This window comes from Vitis vinifera, chromosome 3 (assembly GCF_030704535.1).
Source record: "Vitis vinifera cultivar Pinot Noir 40024 chromosome 3, ASM3070453v1".
Taxonomy (NCBI): Eukaryota; Viridiplantae; Streptophyta; class Magnoliopsida; order Vitales; family Vitaceae; genus Vitis; species Vitis vinifera.
In genome coordinates, this window is record NC_081807.1 from 2653392 (window position 1) to 2678380 (window position 24989).

The following is a 24989-nucleotide window of genomic DNA, read 5'->3' on the forward strand; positions in this document are numbered from 1 at the left end:
TTGAATATTTTTCTGTACTCCCATTTTCGATTTCTTTGAGGCATCAAACTACACTCGAGGAACAATCTCCTCATTTTGCTGCATTGCACAGGCATTTACCATCGCAAGTATTATTACATGAGCCAAGACCAAATGAAGTTGATACTGGAAAATTACACCACGATTATCATTAGAACGGATAAAGATCACCAAATATCTGTCACAAGGAACTCCATATAACCGAATAGTGAAATTTTATTTGAAGAAAAACAGTTCTCTACAGTTAGCCTATCAGTAGCAGAAAAAGCGTAAGGCTGGTGTGCTTGCTGTTTCTCGGTAAGTATATGTCAGATGGACCAACCGCATGCAAACCCACCTGCAAATGACAAAAAAAGGGGGAAAAAGAATACAACGGAACTATATATATCTATATCCAGTTACTTGCAGTGTATCATTCTCTTGCGTGTGTGAGAGCTTGCAGTCCAGGGAGGTGGGAGGAACTGTAAAAAATGATGCATTAAGTTACTTGCAGTGTATCATTCTGACATTCCAACAAAGTCCACCATTTTGGGCATATTGAAGTTACACTGGACTGTATTTGAGCAATTGGCATCTAATATTCTTGCATTAATACTCTTTCCAACTTCATTACTCTTTTGGAAAACAAAAATACAATGCTATTACAATGGAACTTTAATTACCTTCCTCACGAAAGCAGTAGTGTTGTTCAAGATGATGCCAGGCACATCAGGAAGCGATTAATTCTGCAAAACATAAAAGAGATACTGATAGCTGAGGAACAGAGTTAACTAGCAACTATTATCAGAAGCTGAGAGTGTAAGGCAAAGAGCACAAATTTCTAATCTTGCGAAGCAAATGATGATACTCCTGGCTTGGAGAATGTGATTTCACTGCAACATTTTGACAATAGCGGAAACGATTGTCATGGAAACCATTTTTGTTGGCAGAGAAATCTAAAATGAAGAATTCGCCAACTCCAAGCCAGTGAGGTAGCATTTCTCCCTAATGCAAGAGGATTTATATACATGATAAAATTTTCTATCTTGAATTCAGCCTACAAACATAAGCACATAAAAAATGGGCATAATATTGACGAGACAACTAATCCATATGTACACATTAGATATTCTAAAATGGAGACCAAATTCAGTTTTATATTCAGAATGGCATTATACCTAGAGACTTTGAACCAGAAACATCTTTGAAAGTGATAGATGAGAACGGAACAAGAAATCATGCTTTGGATTATCTGGTCATCATATGCCTCTGTTGATCTTAAAATGAGGCTACCCCCTGAAAGCCAATTGCATGTCCACAAGACAATATGCTTAGACATGGTTGATTACTAATTCTTGATTGGCACTCCCTAAAATATATCCCAAAGAATCTGCACATATTTTTTGAATTTGCTAAAACACCTATAGTCCATCAGGTCAAGTTTTCAGAAGCTAGTTCCTATTTCTAAGATTTGAAGCTTAACTGAAGGCCAAACTGAGAATAATTTCCAAGCTAGGGAACAGCTTAGGATGTTAAAAAACATACTAAGCATTACACAGAATGTATTATTTATTCACACTAGCCAGAAGATTTTTTGCATGTGTACAACAAGCAGGAAAAGAAGACAATGATATTTTAGAGACAAAGAAATGATGTAGCTGTACCAATTGCAAGAAACATGTTTTAAGATGGCCTTGTTTACAATGAATGAGGGAAAACCCAGAATAATTCTGCTTCAGTGCTCCCTAGATAAGGTCGGTTGGTTGCTCATTGACTACGTTGTTGTAACTGTCTAGTGCATCCTCTCTTTCATCGTATCTGATGAAAAAATGGACCTCACCCTTAGTACCCTGAAGAATATCAAACACTAATCAGTTGAATAAGCAGTAAGCAGAAAGAGGCCATCTTACTAAAATGGATAAGCCTGTGCTAAATGACTACACAGCACATAAATTGGTTGTGGGCTTTTCAGCCACATAATCGTATAGAAAAACAAACAGATTTGAGATCAGATTCATAACCATACCTAGGTACTAATAAAAGGGTCTTCAATCTTCTCATAGATCCAATCCTTTCAATTTGTTCCAAATCTTGAGTGTTGACCTCAAGGAACCAAGAAATTTAATTAGTTCCCTCCCAGTAATCAAGAAAGTCATTTTTCTGAGGTTGCAGACTTGAGATACTTCCTTGACCCCAGCCTTTCTGTACTCGCTTAAGTGCTTTCAATGCTAGTCCACTGCCATCATCTCTGAGAAAGAATAGGTAATCAACACAATGTAAGAAGATCTAATGGGAGAAGAGAAGTTAAAAAATATAATATATAATACACTAACAAAAAAGTCTGGCAAATATTGCATCACCAAGATACATTCCCAGCATGTGAATTAAATGTGACACAGGCACAGATGGTTAGATCCCAGAAAGGATATCTAGTGCAGGCTGCATCTGGATGAGCATATCCATTTATTATCTACATTTCTTGATATGAGGAGAAAATATGGGAACGGGGGGAGAAAAATGAAAGGTTATGTTTATGGACAAATTTTAGATATGGAGATCACCTACAAAGCAATACACATCTAGTAGTACCATGTGCCCTAACAAGAGCTCCATAACAATTATGTTATACTCTAGGATAAGATAGAACTTCAAATTGATGGTGATAACATCTGATATCATGTGAAAACCATTAAAAAGGCACTCCAAAAGCTTCTATCAAGACAAGCAGATAAACAAATCACAGTCCAAGTATGGCATCAAGCAATCATACAGAGCAATGAGATTACAGAAGAAAGTGTCAGTAATATGAAGTAAATAATATAGAGATCTTTTACAGCCTTACCTGTGTATTATTGTTTGCCAATCACTTCCACTGAATTTGTTTCGTTTCTGACGGTTGAATGCACTCTCATTTCTAGTAATCTTATTTTCCACCATACCCTCTGAAGCCATATCCATCATTCTTTCTGCAAGTTCATCAGCATCATGTTTTTTTCCCCTTTTACCCAGACCATCAATCACTGGCATAAAAGATGCAGGATCAAACCTATACCCCTTATCAATCATCTTATGGAGAATATCACTTGCATTCTCTAACATTTCATCCTTACAAAGTTTTTCAATGAGATCATTATACTGGAAATTTCCTAGATCAAAACATCTATCTAAAGCAGCATCAAATAGTTCCTTAGCTTCTGAGACTTCTCCTCCAATAAGTAACTCATTGAACATTAAACTATAAAGAGCTTCCTTGTGGCCGCATATACTCAAAGCAATTTCAAACACTTCTTTTACCACGCCAAAATCACTTGCTTTGCAGAAAGCTTTAATTAATAATCTGAAGGAAGAAATATTAGGGGAAATGCCCTTTTGCAGCATTTCATCTAACAAAGAAGTGGCATCTTTAATTCTCCCTCCTTCACAGAGACAGCTAATCATATTATTATAAGTGCAAATGTTAGGAGTGATTCCTTTTTCTTTCATATCATCCAGCAGCCCATAGATTTCAAATATTTGATTCTTACTTCCTAAGCCCAAGATCAATGAATTATAAGTCTGCAAGCTCTTGTTGCAACCTCTTTTCTCCATATCCTTGAGAACACGAAATGCTGATGATATTTTTCCATGTTTACAGAAACTATGAATGAAAGTATCATAAATAATCGAATCAGGATGCAGGCTTTTACCCACCATCTCAATGAACTTCTTTCTAGCTTCATCAAGCCTACCAGCTTTGCATAATCCATTGATTATGATTGAATACGTGATCAAATCGGGCAGGCATTTCTTCCCATTACTACTGCTATCCACTAGACCAATAAATGAATTTCCTAAGTTGCCAAGAGCAGCACTTCCATGAATCCACATCCCTTCGACAATTTCAACTGCTTCATCCAATTTTCCACTTTTGCATAGACCATCAATGACAATATTGCAGGTTACATTATCCAAATCATAACTTCTCTCATTCATCTTTTGCAGCAATTTCTCTGCTTCAAATATCCTCCCCTCTTTCCATAGACTGTGCAGCAAGATGTTGCAAGTATAGGTGTTTGGAGAACAGCCCCTCCGCATCATCTCATGCAGAATATTATTGGCTTTGAGTACCTTCCCTGTGCTACAGCATCCATGGAGTAAAGTACTATAAGTTACTGTATCAGGACCAATTCCACTACTGATCATTAACCCCATAATCATTCTTGCATCAGAGATCAATCCGTTCTTGCAAAGTCCATCCATCACTGTGTTGAAAGAGTAAATGTTTGGTTCTATGCCCTTATCTACCATTTCTTTAAGCGCCAATTGTGCCTCTAACAGTTTTCCATTCCTTACCAAACCCAACAGCCATATATTATAGCTCTCTAACTCCATAAGATTGCCATTTCTTTTCATAGACTCAACCAGGGTCTTCGCTTCCTCCAACATCCCTTCCTTGCAAAATCCCTCCAGCATTAGATTGAATGTTGTGATATTTGGCCGAGGCAACCCCAACTCCTCATCTATCTGCATGTCTCTGAAAATCCTAGAAGCTTCAAGAATCTTTCCAGCACTGCAAAGAGCAGAAATCCTAGAATTGAAAGTAACAACATCAGGAAACAGACCATCCTCTCTCATCCTCTCCACCAATCTCTCAGCTTCTTCATTCCTCCCTTCCCTACAAAAACTAGAAATCAAAGTATTATATATGACCTTATTAGGTTGAACCCCAAAACTCCCCATCCCATCTAAAAGCTCCAAAGCTCGCATACTCAGCCCTGCCCTGCAATACCCACGAACCAAAATCCCAAAACTGAACTCATTAGGTCTACACCCTTTTACACCCATTTTATCAAACACCTCCCGGGCATCCTCGAACCGACCTGAATCACAGAGCCCAGCAATCAAAAGATTCAAAGTATAAGTTTCCGGGGAAACCCCAGCAACAACCATGTCCTTATACAACCACGAAAAGGAATCCACCTTATCTTCACGAAGAGAGGACTCAAGAACCATATTATAGAGATAAACTGGGGGAGGATTTGCAGGAACCTGGCTCCGAAAGGATTGAAATTGGGAAAATGCCAAATCAGAAAGGCCCGATTTCGCTAAGATGCGAATAAGAGCGATAAGGGAAACGTGGGAAACTTCTTGGGGTTGTTGAAGGAGGAGTTGTTGGAGATGATCGATTTGGGAGATCATTTTGGCGCGAATTAGGATATGGGTGATTATGGGAATCGAGCGAAGAATGGAACGGGAGGAGATGGAAGACGAAGAGGTTGGAATGGAAAGGATGCGTTTGAAGAGATGCCATGCCAATGTGGGATTGTGGGTGTTCTTGATCAGAGCTTTGGTGAGTTTGTTTCTTTGATCCATCAAACCACCCGACTATTGTTTTTTCGCGGGAATATGTAGTTTTGAATCATTTAATCCCCCACAAACCCACCCTTCTTCTTTTCTTTTCTTTTTTGGTATTTTTTTTCCTTTTTTCTTTTTTTTTTCTTTGTTAATAACCTAAAGCAGGTTGTAGAGGTTTTAAAAAAAAATTAAAAAGAAAAAAGCGAACTTATCCTCAAAGTTCACTTGAGAAATAGGTTTTTATTTAATTATTATAATTATTTTTCTTAATAAAATTATTATTTTTAAATACAAAACCAATAATTATTTTTAGTCTTATTTCTGCTACAAATGGTTAAAAAAACAATAGTTATTTCTAGTCTTACTTCTACTACAAGTTGGGGCGACTTGTAAATCCAATTTAATAATAAAAATAAGCTTTCATAGTATCCTTTTTCTAAAACTCCAATCCTTTTTTTCCCCTTCTTGAAATAAGAAAGAAAAATAAAATTTGGCATTTAAGAATGATTTTGGTAGTATGTTTTAAGATGCAACACTAACTACTCTTTGCTAACTATTTTCGAAAACAATTCAAAAAAGTAATTTTTGAAAACTATTCTCTAATTTTTATAGATAAAAAATATATTTGAAAACCTAAAATATTTTTAACATTTTTAAATATAATAATTTTTATATTTAATATTTTATTTTTAATTATTATGCTATAATTATTTCTAAAAATAGTTCTTAAAAAACTAGTGAAAACAATATAAAATAATTAAAACATGTTATTTTAAAACACTTTATTTTCTATTTTTACAAACAAAAACTAGAAAACAATTTTTTATTACTAAACAATTTTTTTTTTATGATTTTTGTTCTAAAAAACAAGAAACTATTAATCATGCCCTAATATAGTTATTTTTATTCCATACGAAATCCTCAATTTGCCACTAAATAAAAATGTTTAAAATATTATTAAGTTTCTATACTTAGGTTGTGTTTGTTTTTTGACTTGATAGAAAAAATCAAATATTTTAGCTTTTTCTATTCAGCTAAAAGTAACTCATTGACATCAACCAACATCATTAAATTAAACTTATTGATAATAAATTCACTTTAATTATGTTGATTAGTATTAATAAGGTACTTTTAACTGAATAGAAAAAATCAAAATATTTGGTTTTTTCTATTCAGTCAAAAAGCAAACACCACCTTATTATTGATGATTATTTTAATTCTAATAAAATATATCAATTATAAAAAATAAAAAAATATGGAACTATTATTTCTCGTATGTATTTTATAAAAAAAATACATCTATTTTTAAAACGGTAATAAGAATCTAAGGGAACACCCAAAAAATAAAAACATTTTACCCAAATATTTAAGAAGAATTTATGAAATAAAAAAAAATCATAGAATATACAGTAGTGTATTCTGTAGTCTCTTTTAAAACATACATAAAAATAAATCTCTGATACAAATATGGATCACTGTGATTGTCCTGTCCCAGACTCGTATCAAACCCTAAGTGATATGACTCCACCCCTCTATCTTACTTTACTTAAATACTGGAAAGACTCCAACTGAGACTGATTCAAGTGACAAATGTTCATGACTCACTGTCTATGCAACTATACTGTAATAATGTACAATAAGTATGAGAACAAAGACCAGAATTTTAGCCCCAAAAGAGAGGCTTTGCTGCTGAACTAATTAGCCCAATAATGCTGACGAAGAGGGCTCATCTTCTTGCTGTTTTATGGGTACATGCATTGATGGTGGACCAATCATGCTTAGTATCACCTGCAATCCACAAATGAAACAAAATTACAAAGTGTGGTTATTAATCTTCTGTTTTTTATATGGAAAATTTTGTTTCAGATTAGGGGACAAATCACAAAACTGCAAGAACCAGCATCATCATCACTGCTTCCTCTTCCACATTTTTTTTTTTAGTTCAGGAGTTCACCATATACCTATTGGATGCCTAGCTGCCTGAAATTTAGACCTCTTTAAGGTAAGGAATAATTACATGGTAATGGAGGAATAACTCACCGGTAAAAATACAAGCCCATGCAAGAAACCAATAAGAACCAATGCCAGATACATTTGGAAGTAATAAACCTGCAGAGCAGAAAGCCAACTCTCAAGAGTCCTAATATTAGTAAAATGTAAAATTAAAAGCAGCAAAGGAAGGATTCTTACCACAAAAATTTCTGATTTTGAGAAGCAGAGGACAATAACCCCGACTAACTTTGTAAGCGTAATTCCACTGAAAAAAAAATCAAAATCAAAATACAAACACCTGTAAATGAAAACATTATCTCATCACAGAACTCCAGCCCACCACTGCCATGGATCATACAATTCATTAATCCTCAAAACTAGTGGTGTATACGGATCATGATTATGTTTTGAAAAGAGAAAAGAAGGAATAAGAAGATTTGTGAAGGGGTGAAAATAATGATATGGCTGCTTTTTTCACATAGCAAAGGTTTACAGATGTAGGTATCCTAATTAGTGGAATTCCGAAATAATAATGAAAAATGATACACAGCTAGATATTAGTAATAATCCTTTCATGGCCTATGAAATAATAATAAGAATAATAATAACTTTTTCCTGGTTGATATCTGATATAATGCTATTACAATATAAATAGACACTAAACACCTCCTGGCGTCATCAATTCGACCACCTAGTCAAAAACGGCTTGATGGCAGTTGTTAGCTACACTCACTCTAATATCCATGTTATGTTTTGAACCAAAAAGACCATAGGCAACATCTAGAGTAGAAAATATGTTAGCATACTGAGATGATAAAAAACAATTATTATGTGAAAACATTTTAGACTTTGTCTATATTCAAAATAATTATAACCATATATGTGAGTCATGTTGGTTTTCTCCAGCTAAAGGGACATTTCTTAGTTCTACATTGCTTGATTGTCCTCAAAACCTTAACTGACAAAACTTAAAGACTATGCAATGTGTGGGCATGAGAAAGAAAGCTGAATATTGCTGATAGCAATGCTTCCTACGCATATTTTGTCCTTCATATATCTTCAATTTGTTTTGAATGTTCATTTATTTTCTGAGCACTAATCAATGTTCTCAAACACATGCTTCTAACACTTTATTGTGTCAACCTGTGGCTTCTGTTTACAGCCCAGAGGAGTTCTATCAAGTGGTGCAAAAGCCTCCAAACCTCAACAAACAAAAGAGTATTATCAGTTACCTGAAGACAGAGGCTCCCATGGTACCCAGAGCCAGCTTTGCTCGTTGGTTCCGATCACCTTGGCTTACCTATAGAAGTCCAATAAAGTTTCTGTAAATAATACAACTCTGAGGACAGAACCTTAATTGCCAATGCCATGAATGTTACTCCATCACACCCTCCCAAATAATACAATAAATAAAGCATACAAAGCCTTAAAATGAAATTGCAAATGGATTGATACTGACCGAAAAGGCATGTGAAATATGGACACAGAACTCAACAGCAATCCCAATTGACATTATAAGGTTTACAACAGAGACTGCATTCAGTTGGATATCCAGACATGCCATCACACCCTGAGTAGATCCATCAGGCATCAATTTTCCGTTTCTTTAAAAAGAGAATAATGGATGAAAACATAAAGCGAAATGACAAACAATTGACAAAAGAGAGAATTTAGTAAATAGAGCGAATTATTAGGATAAAAATGCAATGACACAGAATCAACAAATCAAAACCTAAACAAAGAGAAATGCAATTTATTATTGCCAAGGTAGAAGATATATACCATGAGATCCACAATAATCATTGCCAAAACAAGTAAAATAATTGCTGAACTCCATACACTGCATTTAATGAGAAAGGAAAACAGAAAAAACAAATAGTTTAACTTCAAAAGGAATTTGACTTGTCACCAGTAATTTCATGTGAGAAGGAAGAAATAAAGCAAAAACCAAGTCAAAAGCAACAAGAAGAATACAAACCTGGAAGTGATAACTAGACAAACAATAAATACAGCACCTGTTATATCAACAAATGCAATATGAAATGAGTGCCTCAGTAATAACAAGCATGATAGTAAGTGAACTAGAGCACATGAAACTAAATTTAGACAAAGCAAAAAAATAAAGTGAGAATCAACCTATAACGTATGGGATTAAATAAAACCACTGGCAAATGCTTAAAATCAATAGTACCATCAACTGTACAGAAAAATTGATTTGGAAAGTTGAGGTTCCTCCTAAGGTCAGGATTGTAGCCTGACTAGTTGTCAACCTTTCACTTATGGGGTTAAATAAAACCACTGACAAATGCTTAAAACCAATACCACCATCAACTGCACAGAAGAAATGATTTAGAAAGTCGAGGTTCCTCCTAAGGTGAGGGTTGTAGCTTGACTAGTTGCTTGTTAAAACGTAAATGCCAATGAGATTCTTCAAGCCATATATGGCTCTTTGTCAAGACATGTATTTGTGCAGAGAAAGTGTAAAGAAAATTGATTATTTACTTACCCATTGGCATCTTTCTCATGTACTTCAGCAGAGACTCTGAAACTATTTCTATGATTTTGATCTTGTTTGGAGGCCGGTTAAAAACTGAGAAGGAAAAACTCTATGTTCTTGTTCCTTCTTTGTGGCTATTTTCTGGGTGATTTGGCAAGATAGAGATGTGGATTTCCTGGCTTCCAAGTGAGTTTTGGTGAATAAAAATTTTGAAGGAGTTCACTGAAGTCTGAAATTCCTAGACTGAAGCCAGTGATCATGAAACCACCTCCTTAAAGCTTACTTTTGTAAGCTGCACTTTGTGTAACCCAGGGAAGTTAGACATACAGGTATCCTGAGGGATCACAAGTTATGGTAGTTTCTTTAATCCCAGCTGGTGAGAGCTTCATTATGGAGGCAGAGATGTAAGCTATTCTAAAAGGTATTAGAAAAGACTGTAAACTCAGTTCTAATATGTTGAATGGGCACACACACGCACGCACACACACACATGTACAGGCACAGAGGGGCACACACACTGATGCATGTGCGCACAGAGAGAGAGAGAGGGAGAGAGCAAGGAGCAAGGTCTGTACTAGAATAAAAAAACACAGATAGAGATCAAAATATGTAATATAGAATCAAAATAGACCTAAAAAGGCAGATTTACAATTCTTTGAACACCTACCAAGTGCTATAGCAATGTTGATTAAAGCTGTCCTCCAGATATCCAAATATTGCTCAAAGAACATGTAGAACACTGAATATGGAAAGATTTGGATCTGCATTTAAAAAATAAAAAAATATCTCAGGCAGCAAATACACAATTCCATGCAGAGCTACTCACTACACTCTGAAATTTAGAATCAATTTTTTTATTAAAACCATTCAACAGAGTAAAAGTCAAGAAAATAAGTCCATATGAATTGGTTGGTAACAAAGGGAGTAGGCATGTGACTTTATCCACTCTAAATTATCCCCGAAAAAGTCAAGATTATGTAAAAAACTCATTTATCAGTATCAAAGATAAGAAGGGGATTCAATCCCTTATCTAGTTTGAAACAAGAGAAGATAATAATGAAAATATTTCTTCAAATGTTAAACTTTGTTTTTACTCAAAGGAAGTTTATCCAATATTATCTGGAACATGGATAAACTGCAGTAAGCCTCTTGCTGATCTTTGTTTCAATTTGCAAAGATGATCTTCAACTCTCGCTTACCATGAGATATGCAATTCACCAACTCAACATTGGGTCAAATGTGGGAAGAGTTTGTGGAAAAACGTTTCCTCAGGCTCTAGTGCTCCAAAAAAGATCTCAAATCAGAACTGAACTCACAACAAATTGCCATAACCTAACTCCATGTAGAAGCTTCAACTCTCGCTTACCAATAAAATGCAACACATGAGCTGAATATGGTGTTGAACATGGAAAAATCTTGTGTGGAAAATGTTTCCTTAGGCTCTAGTGCCACTAAGATGGATTTCAAATCATAACTGCACTCACAAGAAATTGCCAAAACCAACTCCATATAGAAGTATGCACATATTGATGGAGCTTTGTCACAACTCACAACACTTAAGAAACTCAAGAATCACCTAGTCTAGAAGCTTGTTATATATAATCGTATGTAAAATTGATGAAGGGCTACTATAATTTGTAGCTGGCCTAAAACAGTCAGCTAATGTAGATATCAAGGGTGGATAGTATGCAACAGGGAGCTACCAACATAACTACTCTCAAGTGCAAAGACCTTGAAATTTGTATGCCAACACCATCTTTCTCATATATGTTTGGTAGATGCACTATTGCACTATTACAATGACATGTTCTTGCGTCTGGAAGATAGAAGAATATTCCATTCTTTTTCCCATTATTTCTAAAGCTAATATCCAATCCTTATTCATGAAATCAGGACAAATAACTAAATAATGGCAACTCCACATGGATGAGTTCAAACCTTCAAGGCATCAGAAACCCTTGAGCTGAATTCTCTTGCAGCTCTCATTGAATTAACGTAGTCAACCTATGGAAAAAAGATACAAGGATTGTTTAACATAATCGATGCTGAGAAAATTACCAAAATAACATTGTAGGATCTGTTTACTAAAGAGTAGAGATGATCACATACCTGTTTGTTTAGTGGTGTGTGATATGTACGGAACTCTGATGCTTGTATAACACTGCTTTCATAACCTGACAATAGGTTACAAGGTATTGCTCAGGGGAAACTACTCAGGTGAGTATGAGGCTCCTTGTGCAAATATTTACAGGGATATATACCATAGCATAGTTGTTCAATTTACATAATTAAAAATGACAATGCAACGAACCATTCAGATCAACACTGCTAGTATAAGCTCCATGGCCACCCTTTGCACAATCAGCAGAGGGCAATGCATTAAGGAACCATGGAAGCTTCTCCCTGAATTGTTCTGTAGATGGCCGGCCACTATTCAAATCTGAGTGACGGAAGCACTGGAACCATTCCAAAATGTTAAATCTCAAGACAGTTTCTTTTTTTGACATTTTATTAATAGTGCTGGCTTGATGTTAGGCCACTGAAAAATACATTCATAGTAAAATAGTTTACTGAAAACATATGAGGATATTCTCTCAGCGACATAGAGGTACATTACCGTTGTACAGTCTTTGCACACCCCTCCTAGGTCACAATAACCTTCATCAGGAGAACAGCAAGGAGGCTGGAGAAAGAAAATATGCCTACTTCAATAATCTAATTGCATGTCACGCTAAAGAATAACAAATATAAATATATATATACACACATCAAAATCATGTCAGATGGACAGAATAGAGCAATTCAGCAACAACTTATCAGATACCACATTATGAGTGGAAGCATAATAATCATAATCTTATGAATGAAAATTAAATCCATAAAACTGTACCATTGGACCATCAATAAGATGCAGGTTAAAACTAGAAATTGATACGGGAGAGAGAGAGAGATTACAATGAACGAAGACTTGCTAGTAAAAAAAAACTAAGCTGCTTATAACAAGAGCAGTTACAAGGCCAAAAAAAAAGAGGCAATAATGTCCAGTGTCCCAGGAGCACTGACCTGATCATCTGGTGGGCAATAACTACCATTTACAAACTTTCTACAGCAACCAAAGGCTTCTGGTGACATCCATACTAAAAAGTCATCAAGCCAGGAGGCAGCTGGCTTAGCGATGTAGCTTGATTCTGGCACCAAAGATGCTCTTGATATCTGCAGAGGCATGAAGAATAAAGTTATATACTCAATCCAAGGTAAAACCTGCTGTATAACACAGAAAATAAGAAAAATGTATTTGAGTATTTAAATGAAGTGGACAGCCATTAGAGCAACTGTTAAATATAGGAGCAAAGATGCCAATCAAAAAGACAAAAAGGAAGAAAATAGACATATGTAGTGTTATGTGATATACACACATGGCAGAAGGAATTTCTCATGAGTCACCCAATCCTCCAAAATGGAAGGATGGGTGATCCCTATCAGGCAAAGCCATTTGATCCATTGAAAGGCATTATGGAGGTGCCTGCTTTTGTAACACTAGGCTGACATGTGAAAGAAACTCAGCCAACTTGGTTAGCAGATGGCAAATGAAGTTTTAGGGCCACAAATATCTTCTAAAAGATATCATTATTTCCCATAACATGGACGTCATCTTAACTTACATTTCAGAATTGGCTTGTTCAGAACATACATATTGAAAAATACTCTGCCTCACAAACTTTCCACCTCTTCTGCTGATTGGATTTTTCACATTGTATTTTCCTTTTGCTTAATTCAACCTCTTCTATAGTGTCTCTTTAGATCTCCCATATCACATCCTCTATCCTCTCACTAGGAACTTTTATTTCATGGGAGAAAAATAGACACCTACTTTATATAATGTAGACAGCTCAAAGTACGATAATTTTTTAAGACAGTGGTTGGGATCATGCCAAAATGTGTTTCAAAGAATTGCTAATGTAAATTGAGCAAAATATTATACTGTAAAGATGTGCATGGACCATCTCAGCTACCTCTGATAATAGAAGCCAGCTACCAGCAAAAGTTTGTGAAAGCAAACTCTATAAGGATAATCAAAGATTGGAGGAGCCAGATTTAGTAAATAATTGAAAGGAAGGGGTAAGAGATGGAAATCAAATTTTATGTACCCCTTAACTCAAAAGTTTAGCTACAAAGTATCCTAACAAAATAATAGATTCAGCCAAGGTTTTAGATTTAACAAATTAATTCATTCAATATCATTTTTTCCCCATATCAATTTTTTGGGTTTCATAGTTAATGCCATTGTAGACCTTTAGAGAGTTTCATTTGTCTCAATGGAACTTATGATAACCAAGAATCATCACGAATTCACTAATAATTACAATTGGCACCAGTCTTTAAGATAGGTGCAGACATGGAGTTGATATGATTGGGGCTCTAAAGTGGTCAACCCATGAACGACATTACATTGATGAGATGTTGTAATGATCTCATGTAGTAGATGCCTATCAAAAAAAATGATTTCATGCAGAAGACAACAGAGCCATCTAACTGCTTTAATCAGTGTTTGCTAGATATGAACCAGTCACATATGCAACAAATAGAAGCAATCAATCAAAATTACCAAATTCACATGTTACAAGATTATAACCCAAAAGTATATAGGCTTCAGATTTACATGATTTGGAAAAATACAAAACAATAAAATTAGTTGACGAATGTAAATTTTCATGATTTCAAGCTCAATACATAATCACAAAGCATACAAGCAGTTATCAATATGTGTATGCCACACTGTGTAGCTGTCTCAAGTTTTACTTAATATCCATTTATGAAATGAAAAAGGTCCTTCACAAATCATATTACCTCGTTCAAAAGAGAGTTTGAGTCACACTGGTTGATGGAGCACAACTGATTTGTGTGTCTGGAATCCGAGCTGAGTAAGAAGGTCATTTAACATTAGACCAAACAACCATATTAATCTTAAATATATTTATTTTAACAGTACAACAAACAAGATAAACATAGCAAAATGAAACAAGCAATTAATAAGGACTACTAGATTGTTGAGTCGGTATTCTTAAAACGTTTATAGCTCTGTTCATGTTTATCTCTTAGTTAAAAATGGAATTCTATTAATTGGGATTTCTGAAGAATTGAAAGTTTAATAGAGATATTAAAATGACAGTTGGCAGACGAGCCCTCTAAAGAGTAGTCCCAAAGATCATAAGCCTCTCACAATCAAGTTATAGGAAGGAATAGCTTACAAATTACACCATATCAACCTAATTAAGGTGTTGCCACCACCCCCATCATTATGAATCTTTTGAGGACCCCACACAGTATTCAAGCTTGTCCTTATCATCATCATCATCAAAAGAATCACAAGTTTAAAACAAGGAAGCAACTATATAGAAGTGCCTCTTTCTTTAACCTCTTTCTTTAATCTCACATCAAATTGAGGAGCATTCAAATGTCCCAAGGCTATCAATTTCACTCAGTTTCATTTTCTTTAATCACTCCAATTTTTGTCCCGCAACTAGTCCATTCTAGAAGATGGATTTGGGTAGAAAATAATGGGAATATTATGTCTCTCTTAAGAGGTTCAACCCCACATAATTTCTTATAACAATATGTTTTTATATACCCTTTTTTTGTATCTTCTCAATGCATCACATCATATAACCTTCTGTTCTCATTCAGATCCAGAACCCTTTTTTGAAATGCTTTCTGCTGTGTTTTTTTGTACAGGATTACATATGAATATATACAGAATAATTGTCCAAAAATAGCCTAGGAAATAATGCCTATGATTATGTTATCAAAGATAAATAAAATAAGTGAAGAATGCTAAGAAGGGAAAAAATCTTAGGAGATTCTATGTATAACTATACAATTGTTACAGCTCATATGGACTGGAAAAATATTCAATAATGTGCCACCCAATCTGCCAGAATTTCAAACTGGCATATTTTCCAAAGGTACATAAGGCAAGAAAGAGCAACAAAATAACATTCATGGATACCTGTAATTATAGTCTTTAACAACAAAGTATAATGGAGGTCCAATTCTGAGATACTCTGAAACATTATTGAAATATCCCTGTGCAAACAAAAATTAACAACTAAGAAGATACGATAAAATGGAAAATGTTAAAGGAAAGCCACAACACAAGGAGGAATTAGGCTATAAAGTCAAACCTGAAGATATGAATCCCGAGGAAGGACAATTTGTTGCTCTAAACCAGGTTCAATTCTTGTACACAATGCCTACAAGGATTGACATGTGGAAAGACATGAAAATATAGAGATAGAAAAGCAGAGAAAATAAAACATATATAACTAAAAAATTAGACATTACTATCTCTATACAATGACCAACTTACAATGCTTGCTAATGTGAAAGCAAAAAAAGCAGCAATGACGAATATTTTAACTCCCCAAATACCAAGAATGGGAGCATGAACTTCCTGCAAGATCAAAGTGATACAAAAAGCAATTTAAAAAATGAAATAGAAAGAAAGTATATGATTGCTCGCCTATTTCATCAAACAGATATTGGCATCCATTAAATCCCAAAACAAAAGATAAAGCAATTGATACTCCATTATTGAATGACTTTATCTAACCTAGCGGGTTTGAAGCTTGAATTATTTGGAGAATTCAGCTCGTTAAAATTAATATTTCACTTAATTACGAGAATTTCTGCAACTGTATCCATATTCTTTTTGCATTGTTGTAACCCATGGGAGAAAGCCAGATCAGATGGTTCTGATCCTGGTAGAATTGAAGCTAGATTCATAACTGGTCAGCCCAAAACTGGATCTAATTTTAGGAGATGGATTCAAAATCAATGCACCAACAGGGGAAAACCATGAACACATGGCCCCTTTCCATAGAACCACTTATTGGCTAAGCATGGGACTTGAACCTTAGACTCTCTGTTGAAATAATGCCAAAGTTAGGACTTTAATTTAGGAATAAAAAAGGAGAGATCATTTAGGATATTTCCTTATGATTTAGTTTCCTAATTTTAGGAGAGAATTAAGCTAGATTGATTGTTTCTTATTCAGTCATTTGTGTATATATATGTGTATGGTGTATACCGATTCATCATCAATAAAGGAGTTCAGAAATTCTTCATGGTATCAGAGCCAGTTTTCTGAAACCCTAATCCCTTCTGGCCACCTCTTATTCAGGCCATCACTCATTCCGGCCAAATCTTTCTGGCCATATCTCAATCCGATCATCTCTCTCTCTCTCTCATTCCGGCCATCAGTCCCTGTTCTCAGAGCCAAGGGAGAAAACACTTTCCAGTCAGTCGAATAGTCGTCAGAAAACACTCACCGCCGGCAACTTTTCCGGCGAACTTTTCCGGCGAATTTTTCCGGCGAACTTTCCGGCGACGGTTTTTTTTCTACACCGCAAGGAGCGCCTGGAGGAGATCTCCAATTTGTCCCAAAGCACCGGAACCAGAAACCCATCCACGCGCCGCCCACGCGCGTTTTTCCGGCCGGCGACTGCATCTCACGCGCCGGCGCGTGAGGGCGCGTGAGCCACTTTCCGGCGACGCGCTTCCTCCTCCAGGCTCGCCTGACGCCGACCAGCCACCCTTCCTACCTGTTTGTGCAATCCGAGCCCTGCACGTGCCTCTTTTGGGGTTCTTTTGCTTCCGCGGGCCCTCTGATCAGATTTTCCGGCGTCCTTCGGCTATTTTTTCTCAACTCCAGTCCCTGCACGTGCCTTGAAAAGTGTTCTTCTACCTTTCCGGTCCATGACAAAATACGGAATGACATCATCACAAGTATCCAGCGTCACGTCACCAGAATCAGGGGGCAGATCTGAAATTCCAAACCTTGGTGGCAATGATTCCTCTCCTATTCTCATCACAGGACACAAATTAAATGGCCATAACTATTTACAGTGGTCACAATCTGTGTTGCTGTTCATTTGCGGTAAAGGAAAGGATGAGTACCTCACTGGAGAAGCAGTCATGCCAGAAACTACAGAACCGGGTTTCAGGAAGTGGAAGATTGAAAACAGCATGATCATGTCATGGCTTATCAATTCCATGAACAATGACATAGGCGAAAATTTCTTGCTGTTTGGGACTGCAAAGGACATATGGGATGCAGCCAAAGAAACTTACTCAAGTTCTGAAAATACTTCAGAACTGTTTCAGGTTGAATCAGCTCTACATGACTTCCGCCAAGGAGAGCAGTCAGTTACTCAGTATTACAACACACTCACAAGGTATTGGCAGCAACTTGACTTATTTGAGACTCACTCATGGAAATGTTCGGATGATGCAGCAACATACAGGCAAATTGTGGAACAAAAGAGACTGTTCAAGTTCTTCCTAGGACTAAACAGGGAATTGGATGATGTTAGAGGCCGAATCATGGGCATTAAACCCCTGCCAAGTCTCAGGGAGGCTTTTTCAGAGGTTAGACGTGAAGAAAGTAGAAAGAAAGTGATGATGGGATCAAAAGAGCAACCTGCCCCAACATTGGATGCCTCTGCCCTTGCGGCTCGGTCATTTAATAGTAGTGGTGGAGATCGTCAGAAACGGGATAGGCCTTGGTGTGATTATTGTAAGAAACCAGGCCATTATAAGGAGACTTGCTGGAAGCTTCATGGCAAACCTGCTGATTGGAAACCAAAGCCACGGTTTGACAGAGATGGCAGAGCACACGTGGCTGCCAACTCTGAGAGCACCTCTGTTCCCGAGCCGAGTCCATTCAACAAAGAGCAGATGGAGATGCTACAAAAATTATTAAGCCAAGTTGGCAGTGGCAGTACTACCGGTGTAGCCTTCACTGCTAATCGAGGAGGAATGAGGCCGTGGATAGTAGACACAGGTGCTTCTGATCACATGACAGGAGATGCTGCCATTCTTCAAAATTACAAGCCAAGTAATGGTCATTCATCCGTCCATATTGCTGATGGTTCAAAGTCAAAAATTGCCGGGACAGGTTCTATAAAACTTACTAAAGACTTATATCTTGACTCTGTTCTCCATGTTCCAAACTTGGATTGCAATCTTTTGTCCATTAGCAAATTGGCTCATGATCTCCAATGTGTTACTAAATTCTATCCAAACTTGTGTGTTTTTCAGGACTTGAAATCGGGGAAGATGATTGGCAGTGCTGAACTGTGTTCCGGGCTCTACCTCCTTTCATGTGGCCAATTCTCCAACCAAGTCTCTCAAGCAAGTTGCGTACAGTCTCAGAGTATGTCAGAGTCTTTCAATTCTGTGTCAAATTCTAAGGTCAATAAAGATAGTGAGATTATAATGTTACACTATCGCCTTGGTCATCCTAGCTTTGTTTACCTTGCAAAATTGTTTCCCAGATTATTTATCAATAAAAATCCAGCATCTTATCACTGTGAAATTTGTCAGTTTGCAAAGCATACTCGAACAGTATATCCTCAAATCCCATACAAACCTTCGACTGTTTTCTCTCTAGTACATAGTGATGTGTGGGGTCCCTCCCGGATAAAAAATATTTCTGGCACTCGATGGTTTGTAACATTCGTTGATGATCATACTCGGGTAACATGGGTTTTCCTTATGAAAGAAAAGTCAGAGGTCGGGCACATTTTTCAAACCTTCAATCGTATGGTTCAAAATCAATTCAATTCCAAAATACAAGTCCTCAAGTCAGATAATGCAAAGGAATACTTTACTAGTAGTCTCAGTACTTATCTTCAAAATCATGGCATTATCCACATAAGTTCTTGCGTTGACACCCCACAACAAAATGGGGTGGCCGAACGCAAGAATAGACATCTCTTGGAGGTTGCCCGGTGCCTTATGTTTTCCTCTAATGTTCCAAACTATTTCTGGGGGGAAGCTATTCTCACAGCTACCTATTTGATTAACCGTATGCCATCCAGAGTGCTTACCTTTCAATCCCCACGTCAACTTTTCTTAAAACAGTTTCCTCACACCCATGCCGCCTCTTCTGATTTACCACTCAAAGTATTTGGTTGTACGGCATTCGTTCATGTGTATCCTCAAAATCGTAGCAAATTTGCTCCTCGAGCAAATAAGTGCATTTTTCTAGGGTATTCTCCAACCCAAAAAGGGTACAAATGCTATTCTCCAACCAACAAAAGATTTTACACCACCATGGACGTCTCTTTCTTTGAACATGTCTTCTTCTATCCCAAATCTCATGTTCAGGGGGAGAGCATGAATGAACATCAAGTTTGGGAGTCTTTTCTTGATGGTGTACCTTCTTTTCACTCAGAGTCACCAAATCCTTCCCAATTCGCGCCCACTGAGTTGTCCACACCCATGCCGCCATCAGTTCAGCCAGCCCAGCACACAAATGTTCCTTCTCCCGTGACCATCCAGTCTCCCATGCCTATTCAACCTATAGCCCCACAACTTGCTAATGAGAACTTACAAGTTTACATCAGGAGGAGGAAAAGACAGGAATTAGAGCACGGATCACAGTCAACATGTGGCCAATATATTGACTCCAATTCAAGTCTTCCTGAAGAGAACATAGGTGAGGATAGGGCTGGAGAGGTGTTAATTCCCAGCATTGATGATTCTACTTTGCCAATTGCATTGAGGAAGGGTGTTAGGAGATGTACAGATCATCCAATTGGGAATTATGTTACGTATGAAGGGTTATCACCATCTTACAGAGCATTTGCTACTTCTCTTGATGATACTCAGGTTCCCAACACAATACAAGAGGCATTAAAAATTTCAGAATGGAAGAAGGCAGTACAAGATGAGATTGATGCACTTGAGAAGAATGGGACGTGGACTATCACAGATTTGCCGGTTGGGAAGAGGCCTGTGGGGTGCAAGTGGATTTTCACCATAAAATACAAAGCAGATGGATCAGTCGAAAGATTCAAGGCTCGTTTGGTAGCTAGAGGGTTTACACAATCCTATGGGATAGACTATCAGGAGACTTTTGCTCCTGTTGCAAAACTGAACACTATCAGGATCCTTCTCTCATTGGCTGTCAATCAAGATTGGTGCTTGCAACAACTGGACATAAAAAATGCGTTTCTAAATGGGGACCTAGAAGAGGAAGTCTACATGGAAATACCACCTGGTTTCGAAGAAAGTATGGCAAAGAATCAGGTTTGCAAACTCCAAAAATCATTGTACGGCCTTAAACAATCTCCTCGAGCCTGGTTTGATAGATTCACAAAAGCAGTCCTGAAGCTGGGCTACAAACAAGGTCAGGCTGATCATACTCTATTTGTCAAGAAATCTCATGCCGGGAAATTAGCCATATTGATAGTCTATGTCGATGATATTATTCTATCTGGAAATGATATGGGGGAGTTACAGAATTTGAAGAAGTATTTGTCAGAAGAGTTTGAAGTTAAAGACCTTGGAAATTTGAAATATTTCCTTGGTATGGAAGTGGCTAGATCAAGGAAAGGAATCGTAGTCTCTCAAAGAAAATACATACTCGATCTTCTTAAGGAGACCGGTATGCTTGGATGCAAACCAATTGATACTCCTATGGATAGTCAGAAGAAACTTGGTATCGAGAAAGAAAGTACACCGGTAGACAGGGGGAGATATCAGCGGCTTGTCGGGCGCTTGATTTATCTCTCACACACTCGGCCAGATATTGGCTTTGCAGTGAGTGCTGTAAGTCAATTCATGCACAGCCCCACTGAGGAACACATGGAAGCAGTCTACAGGATTCTTAGATATTTAAAAATGACACCAGGGAAAGGCCTATTCTTCAGAAAGACAGAGAACCGTGACACTGAAGTATACTCAGATGCGGATTGGGCAGGAAACATCATTGACAGGCGGTCCACTTCCGGATATTGTTCTTTTGTCTGGGGAAATCTTGTTACCTGGAGGAGTAAGAAGCAATCAGTTGTAGCCAGAAGTAGTGCAGAAGCTGAGTACAGAGCTCTTGCACAGGGAATCTGTGAAGGGATTTGGATAAAAAGGGTTCTTAGTGAACTGGGACAAACGAGTTCATCTCCAATTCTGATGATGTGTGATAATCAGGCAGCTATAAGCATAGCAAAGAACCCCGTGCATCATGACAGGACCAAGCATGTTGAGATTGACAGACACTTTATCACAGAGAAGGTGACTAGTGAGACGGTCAAATTAAACTATGTTCCTACCAAGCACCAAACCGCAGACATCCTCACCAAAGCTTTACCTAGGCCTAACTTCGAAGACTTAACTTGCAAGCTGGGATTATATGATATATATTCTCCAGCTTGAGGGGGAGTGTTGAAATAATGCCAAAGTTAGGACTTTAATTTAGGAATAAAAAAGGAGAGATCATTTAGGATATTTCCTTATGATTTAGTTTCCTAATTTTAGGAGAGAATTAAGCTAGATTGATTGTTTCTTATTCAGTCATTTGTGTATATATATGTGTATGGTGTGTACCGATTCATCATCAATAAAGGAGTTCAGAAATTCTTCACTCTCATATGGGTATGAGAGGATCCACCAATTGAGCTATTTATAGGGCCATCCGCAGCACAAATATGGCCCATTTTATTTTCAGAACCTAAATCCAAACTATCTCAGAATAATTCAACCCAAACCCTATTCATTCTAAAGTTATTATCCAAAATGTTATTGATTAATTAAAAACAATAAAATAGTATCAGTTATCTTCACCTTTTAACATAAATAAAACATAGGAAAATGATTAATGAAGATCAAATTTTATAAATGGGAATTGTAAAATATGACAATTTGTCCAAGATCGCTACCCCAGATCCAACTAGCCCATCCACCAGCTGAATAGGTGGAACTAAACCAGACCCATTTATGCTAATGGGTCAAAATCCTCAGGCCAATCCTTAAAAGCACCGTGCATGTTTAGGGATGTGCAGGTTAGACAAGAGAACTTAAAAGGTACCATATCACCTTTTAGTATATTGACATGTCAGGGTCAGGGTATCTTTAGTTTCTTTGAGAGTTTGCAATGTTACCTGGACATTACTCCATCGTATAATGAGTTCCAATGCTAACCGTCAAGAAGGTATTAAAAAACAGTAATGCATGGACAGACACGCTAGGAGAAATTAATATCCATAAAATTAAGATCAAGATGTTACAAACACAAAATTTTCATTTAGGCACAGAGAATTACCTGCATATACCAAGCCAGCAATCCTCCTGGCTTTCTCTGATTGATGCCTACAACATTTAGAACTGCTTCCGTAAGAGCTAATACCAATTTCCAAATGAAAAAAAGGAAACACACACGCATAACATAATCCTAGGATTAATATAAACCTAGAAACAACAGACAAGGTTTTTTTTTTTTTTTTTATCAGAGACAAACAAGGTTATCACCAGAGGTTTTATTTTTTTTATTTTTTTTATTAATATTGTTATTTCATTTTTTTTTCATTTTTTATTTTTGCTTCTACCACCATTTAAAATATTTGGAAAATGCCTCTTGCAAAGCCATAGAAGCAATTGGAAAAACACTTAAAATAACCCTTCCCAAACCACAGAGAAGGGATTATTGGAGAATTCCCAAAGTCTCCTGGTTTGGATTGGCCATTGAGGCAGATGTTTTGTGCCTGTTAGAAGAAGAGACATCCAGAATGGAGGTTTTATCTTTAGGTGGAGGTGGATATTTTAATGTTCTATCATATCACCTGTTTGTCACATGGCAAGCGAAGGCCTTGCAAATATGATCAATGGTTGCACCGTATTTGGATTTTTCTAAGTAGTGGATTCCTCTCTCCAGTGGAAGTCTAAGTCAGCTAACAAGGGTGGTAATAACTGGCTCACAGGAGACCTCACTCCCCAGTTGCGTCTGTTGGGAACTTCCCACCACTAGGCCCAACACCACCCCACTTCACCGAACCGCTTTTTTAGTGTTTCCTCTTTCTCCTTCTTTCTATATTTGCATGATTTAAAGTATCTCACAACCTTTTTTCTGTTTTTTCCCTTTTCTATAAGTAATACTTTTCTTCTTGTTAAAAAAAGAAAAGAAAAGAAAAAGAACCTTAACCTTCCTAAACAAGTAGCACAAATCTAACATTAACAAATGAAAAATCAAATTTAACCATATCCAAATTAATGCAAATGCAACCAAAGTAAAGACTTGTAATACCTTCATCAGATTCCACAGAAGATGATGGAATTTTTATACATGGGAAGCAGTCGATCCTGTTATCCTCAGCTCTCATAAAGTCAAACACTATCAAGGCAACAAAAGCAGTAACTTGCAGAAGGAAGTCCAGTAGAACAGCCAAAGCTACAGAGAAACAGGTAGAGAAAGGTCAAAGTAAAGGGAGCAAACTGATATCTGACACAAAAACTTATTAGGGTACAAAAAAAGAACCTGCAAACATCGAGAAAACACGGCATGCCGGCATAGGAATGAAACTTCCAACTGCAAACGCCAAAACTTCAGACAAACTAGCTAGTGTTATGGACGGACCAACTTCAACAAGTGCATTACTTATTCGTCCTTCTAGAGGCAAATCTAAGGATTGTCGCTTCACAGCATGTACCAGTATACACATGTTATCGACTCCAACCTGATAGAAATTAATAGGATTGAAATATGTAAAAGATATACAACTAAAACATTAATTGGTAACTGTACTCATCATTAATGAAGGTAATGGCATCCATACCAATTTTCAATGCAGGAATACCTATAATATGAGAATGATAGCCACATTTTCTTGCAAGTGCATTAATTTTAAATCTTGATATGATATCGTGATTATCTATATTTTAGTTTAACTCCAATAAGTGTGAAGAATGGCAGATGCAGTTTCATGTCAAGAGACACCTCTCAACAAATCTCTACATTTCAAATTTATGCTTTCTGACACATAAAGCTATTAAGCCAATATCTAAATGAAAGCTACAAAACATTAGAGTACACAAATGGCAGATGTAACAGCATTTCTGAAGCCCCTCACCAAGTTCAGAACTGAACAAAATCAAAGATCTAAAAGCGGTTGTTGTATGCTGAGAGATTAGGAAGGAATCTATACTTTTAATATTTTATTCATCCTCTCATTTTCTTTCCCTGAATTCCAAAGAGAAAACTCACAACTACTGTTGAAAATCTTTTTCTTTTCAGAGTTCCAGTCTAGGCAATTTTCAAGATCAACTTGCATGAAGCTTATCAGGTTCATGACATGTAACCAAGAAGCCTTACATGAGCCGGCAAATAAATAAACAG

The 24989-nt window shown here is 36.8% G+C and overlaps 2 protein-coding genes across 6 annotated transcripts in view; both read right to left on the reverse strand.

The window, feature by feature from the left end:
• Positions 1 to 49: 49 nt before the first annotated feature.
• Positions 50 to 5435, reverse strand: LOC100262264 (pentatricopeptide repeat-containing protein At2g17140). Of its 3 annotated transcripts, none has more exons than XM_010647574.3 (5): positions 2840 to 5435; positions 2024 to 2245; positions 1662 to 1847; positions 681 to 743; positions 50 to 355 (listed from the first exon to the last, which is right to left on the reverse strand). In XM_010647574.3, the coding sequence occupies exons 1-2, from the start codon at positions 5347 to 5349 to the stop codon at positions 2119 to 2121; spliced, it is 2637 nt and encodes an 878-aa protein (XP_010645876.1). In that variant the 5' UTR covers positions 5350 to 5435; the 3' UTR covers positions 50 to 355; positions 681 to 743; positions 1662 to 1847; positions 2024 to 2118. The 3 variants fall into 3 exon arrangements, with proteins under 3 accessions (XP_010645876.1, XP_002279589.1, XP_059591798.1); XM_002279553.4 differs by having other exon boundaries at positions 50 to 479; XM_059735815.1 differs by having other exon boundaries at positions 50 to 743.
• Positions 5436 to 6696: 1261 nt separating this feature from the next.
• The window catches only part of LOC100257163 (uncharacterized), a 46909-nt gene continuing 28616 nt past the window's right edge, over positions 6697 to 24989 (reverse strand). Inside the window, exons 20-39 of one of the 3 annotated variants that reach the window (XM_002279575.5) lie at positions 24132 to 24330; positions 23901 to 24044; positions 22923 to 22969; positions 16188 to 16271; positions 16003 to 16071; positions 15828 to 15904; positions 14669 to 14738; positions 12884 to 13033; positions 12438 to 12503; positions 12132 to 12276; positions 11930 to 11994; positions 11759 to 11824; positions 10488 to 10581; positions 9302 to 9338; positions 9106 to 9163; positions 8783 to 8893; positions 8556 to 8623; positions 7522 to 7588; positions 7372 to 7440; positions 6697 to 7119 (exon numbers count right to left, since the gene is read on the reverse strand). In XM_002279575.5, coding sequence (XP_002279611.3) covers positions 7030 to 7119; positions 7372 to 7440; positions 7522 to 7588; positions 8556 to 8623; positions 8783 to 8893; positions 9106 to 9163; positions 9302 to 9338; positions 10488 to 10581; positions 11759 to 11824; positions 11930 to 11994; positions 12132 to 12276; positions 12438 to 12503; positions 12884 to 13033; positions 14669 to 14738; positions 15828 to 15904; positions 16003 to 16071; positions 16188 to 16271; positions 22923 to 22969; positions 23901 to 24044; positions 24132 to 24330 — 1776 coding nt within the window. In that variant the 3' untranslated portion in view covers positions 6697 to 7029. Of the gene's footprint in view, positions 7120 to 7371; positions 7441 to 7521; positions 7589 to 8549; positions 8624 to 8782; positions 8894 to 9105; positions 9164 to 9301; positions 9339 to 10487; positions 10582 to 11758; positions 11825 to 11929; positions 11995 to 12131; positions 12277 to 12437; positions 12504 to 12883; positions 13034 to 14668; positions 14739 to 15827; positions 15905 to 16002; positions 16072 to 16187; positions 16272 to 22922; positions 22985 to 23900; positions 24045 to 24131; positions 24331 to 24989 lie in introns of those variants that run through there. The other 2 variants (XM_010647556.3, XM_059735816.1) reach the window with 2 other exon arrangements.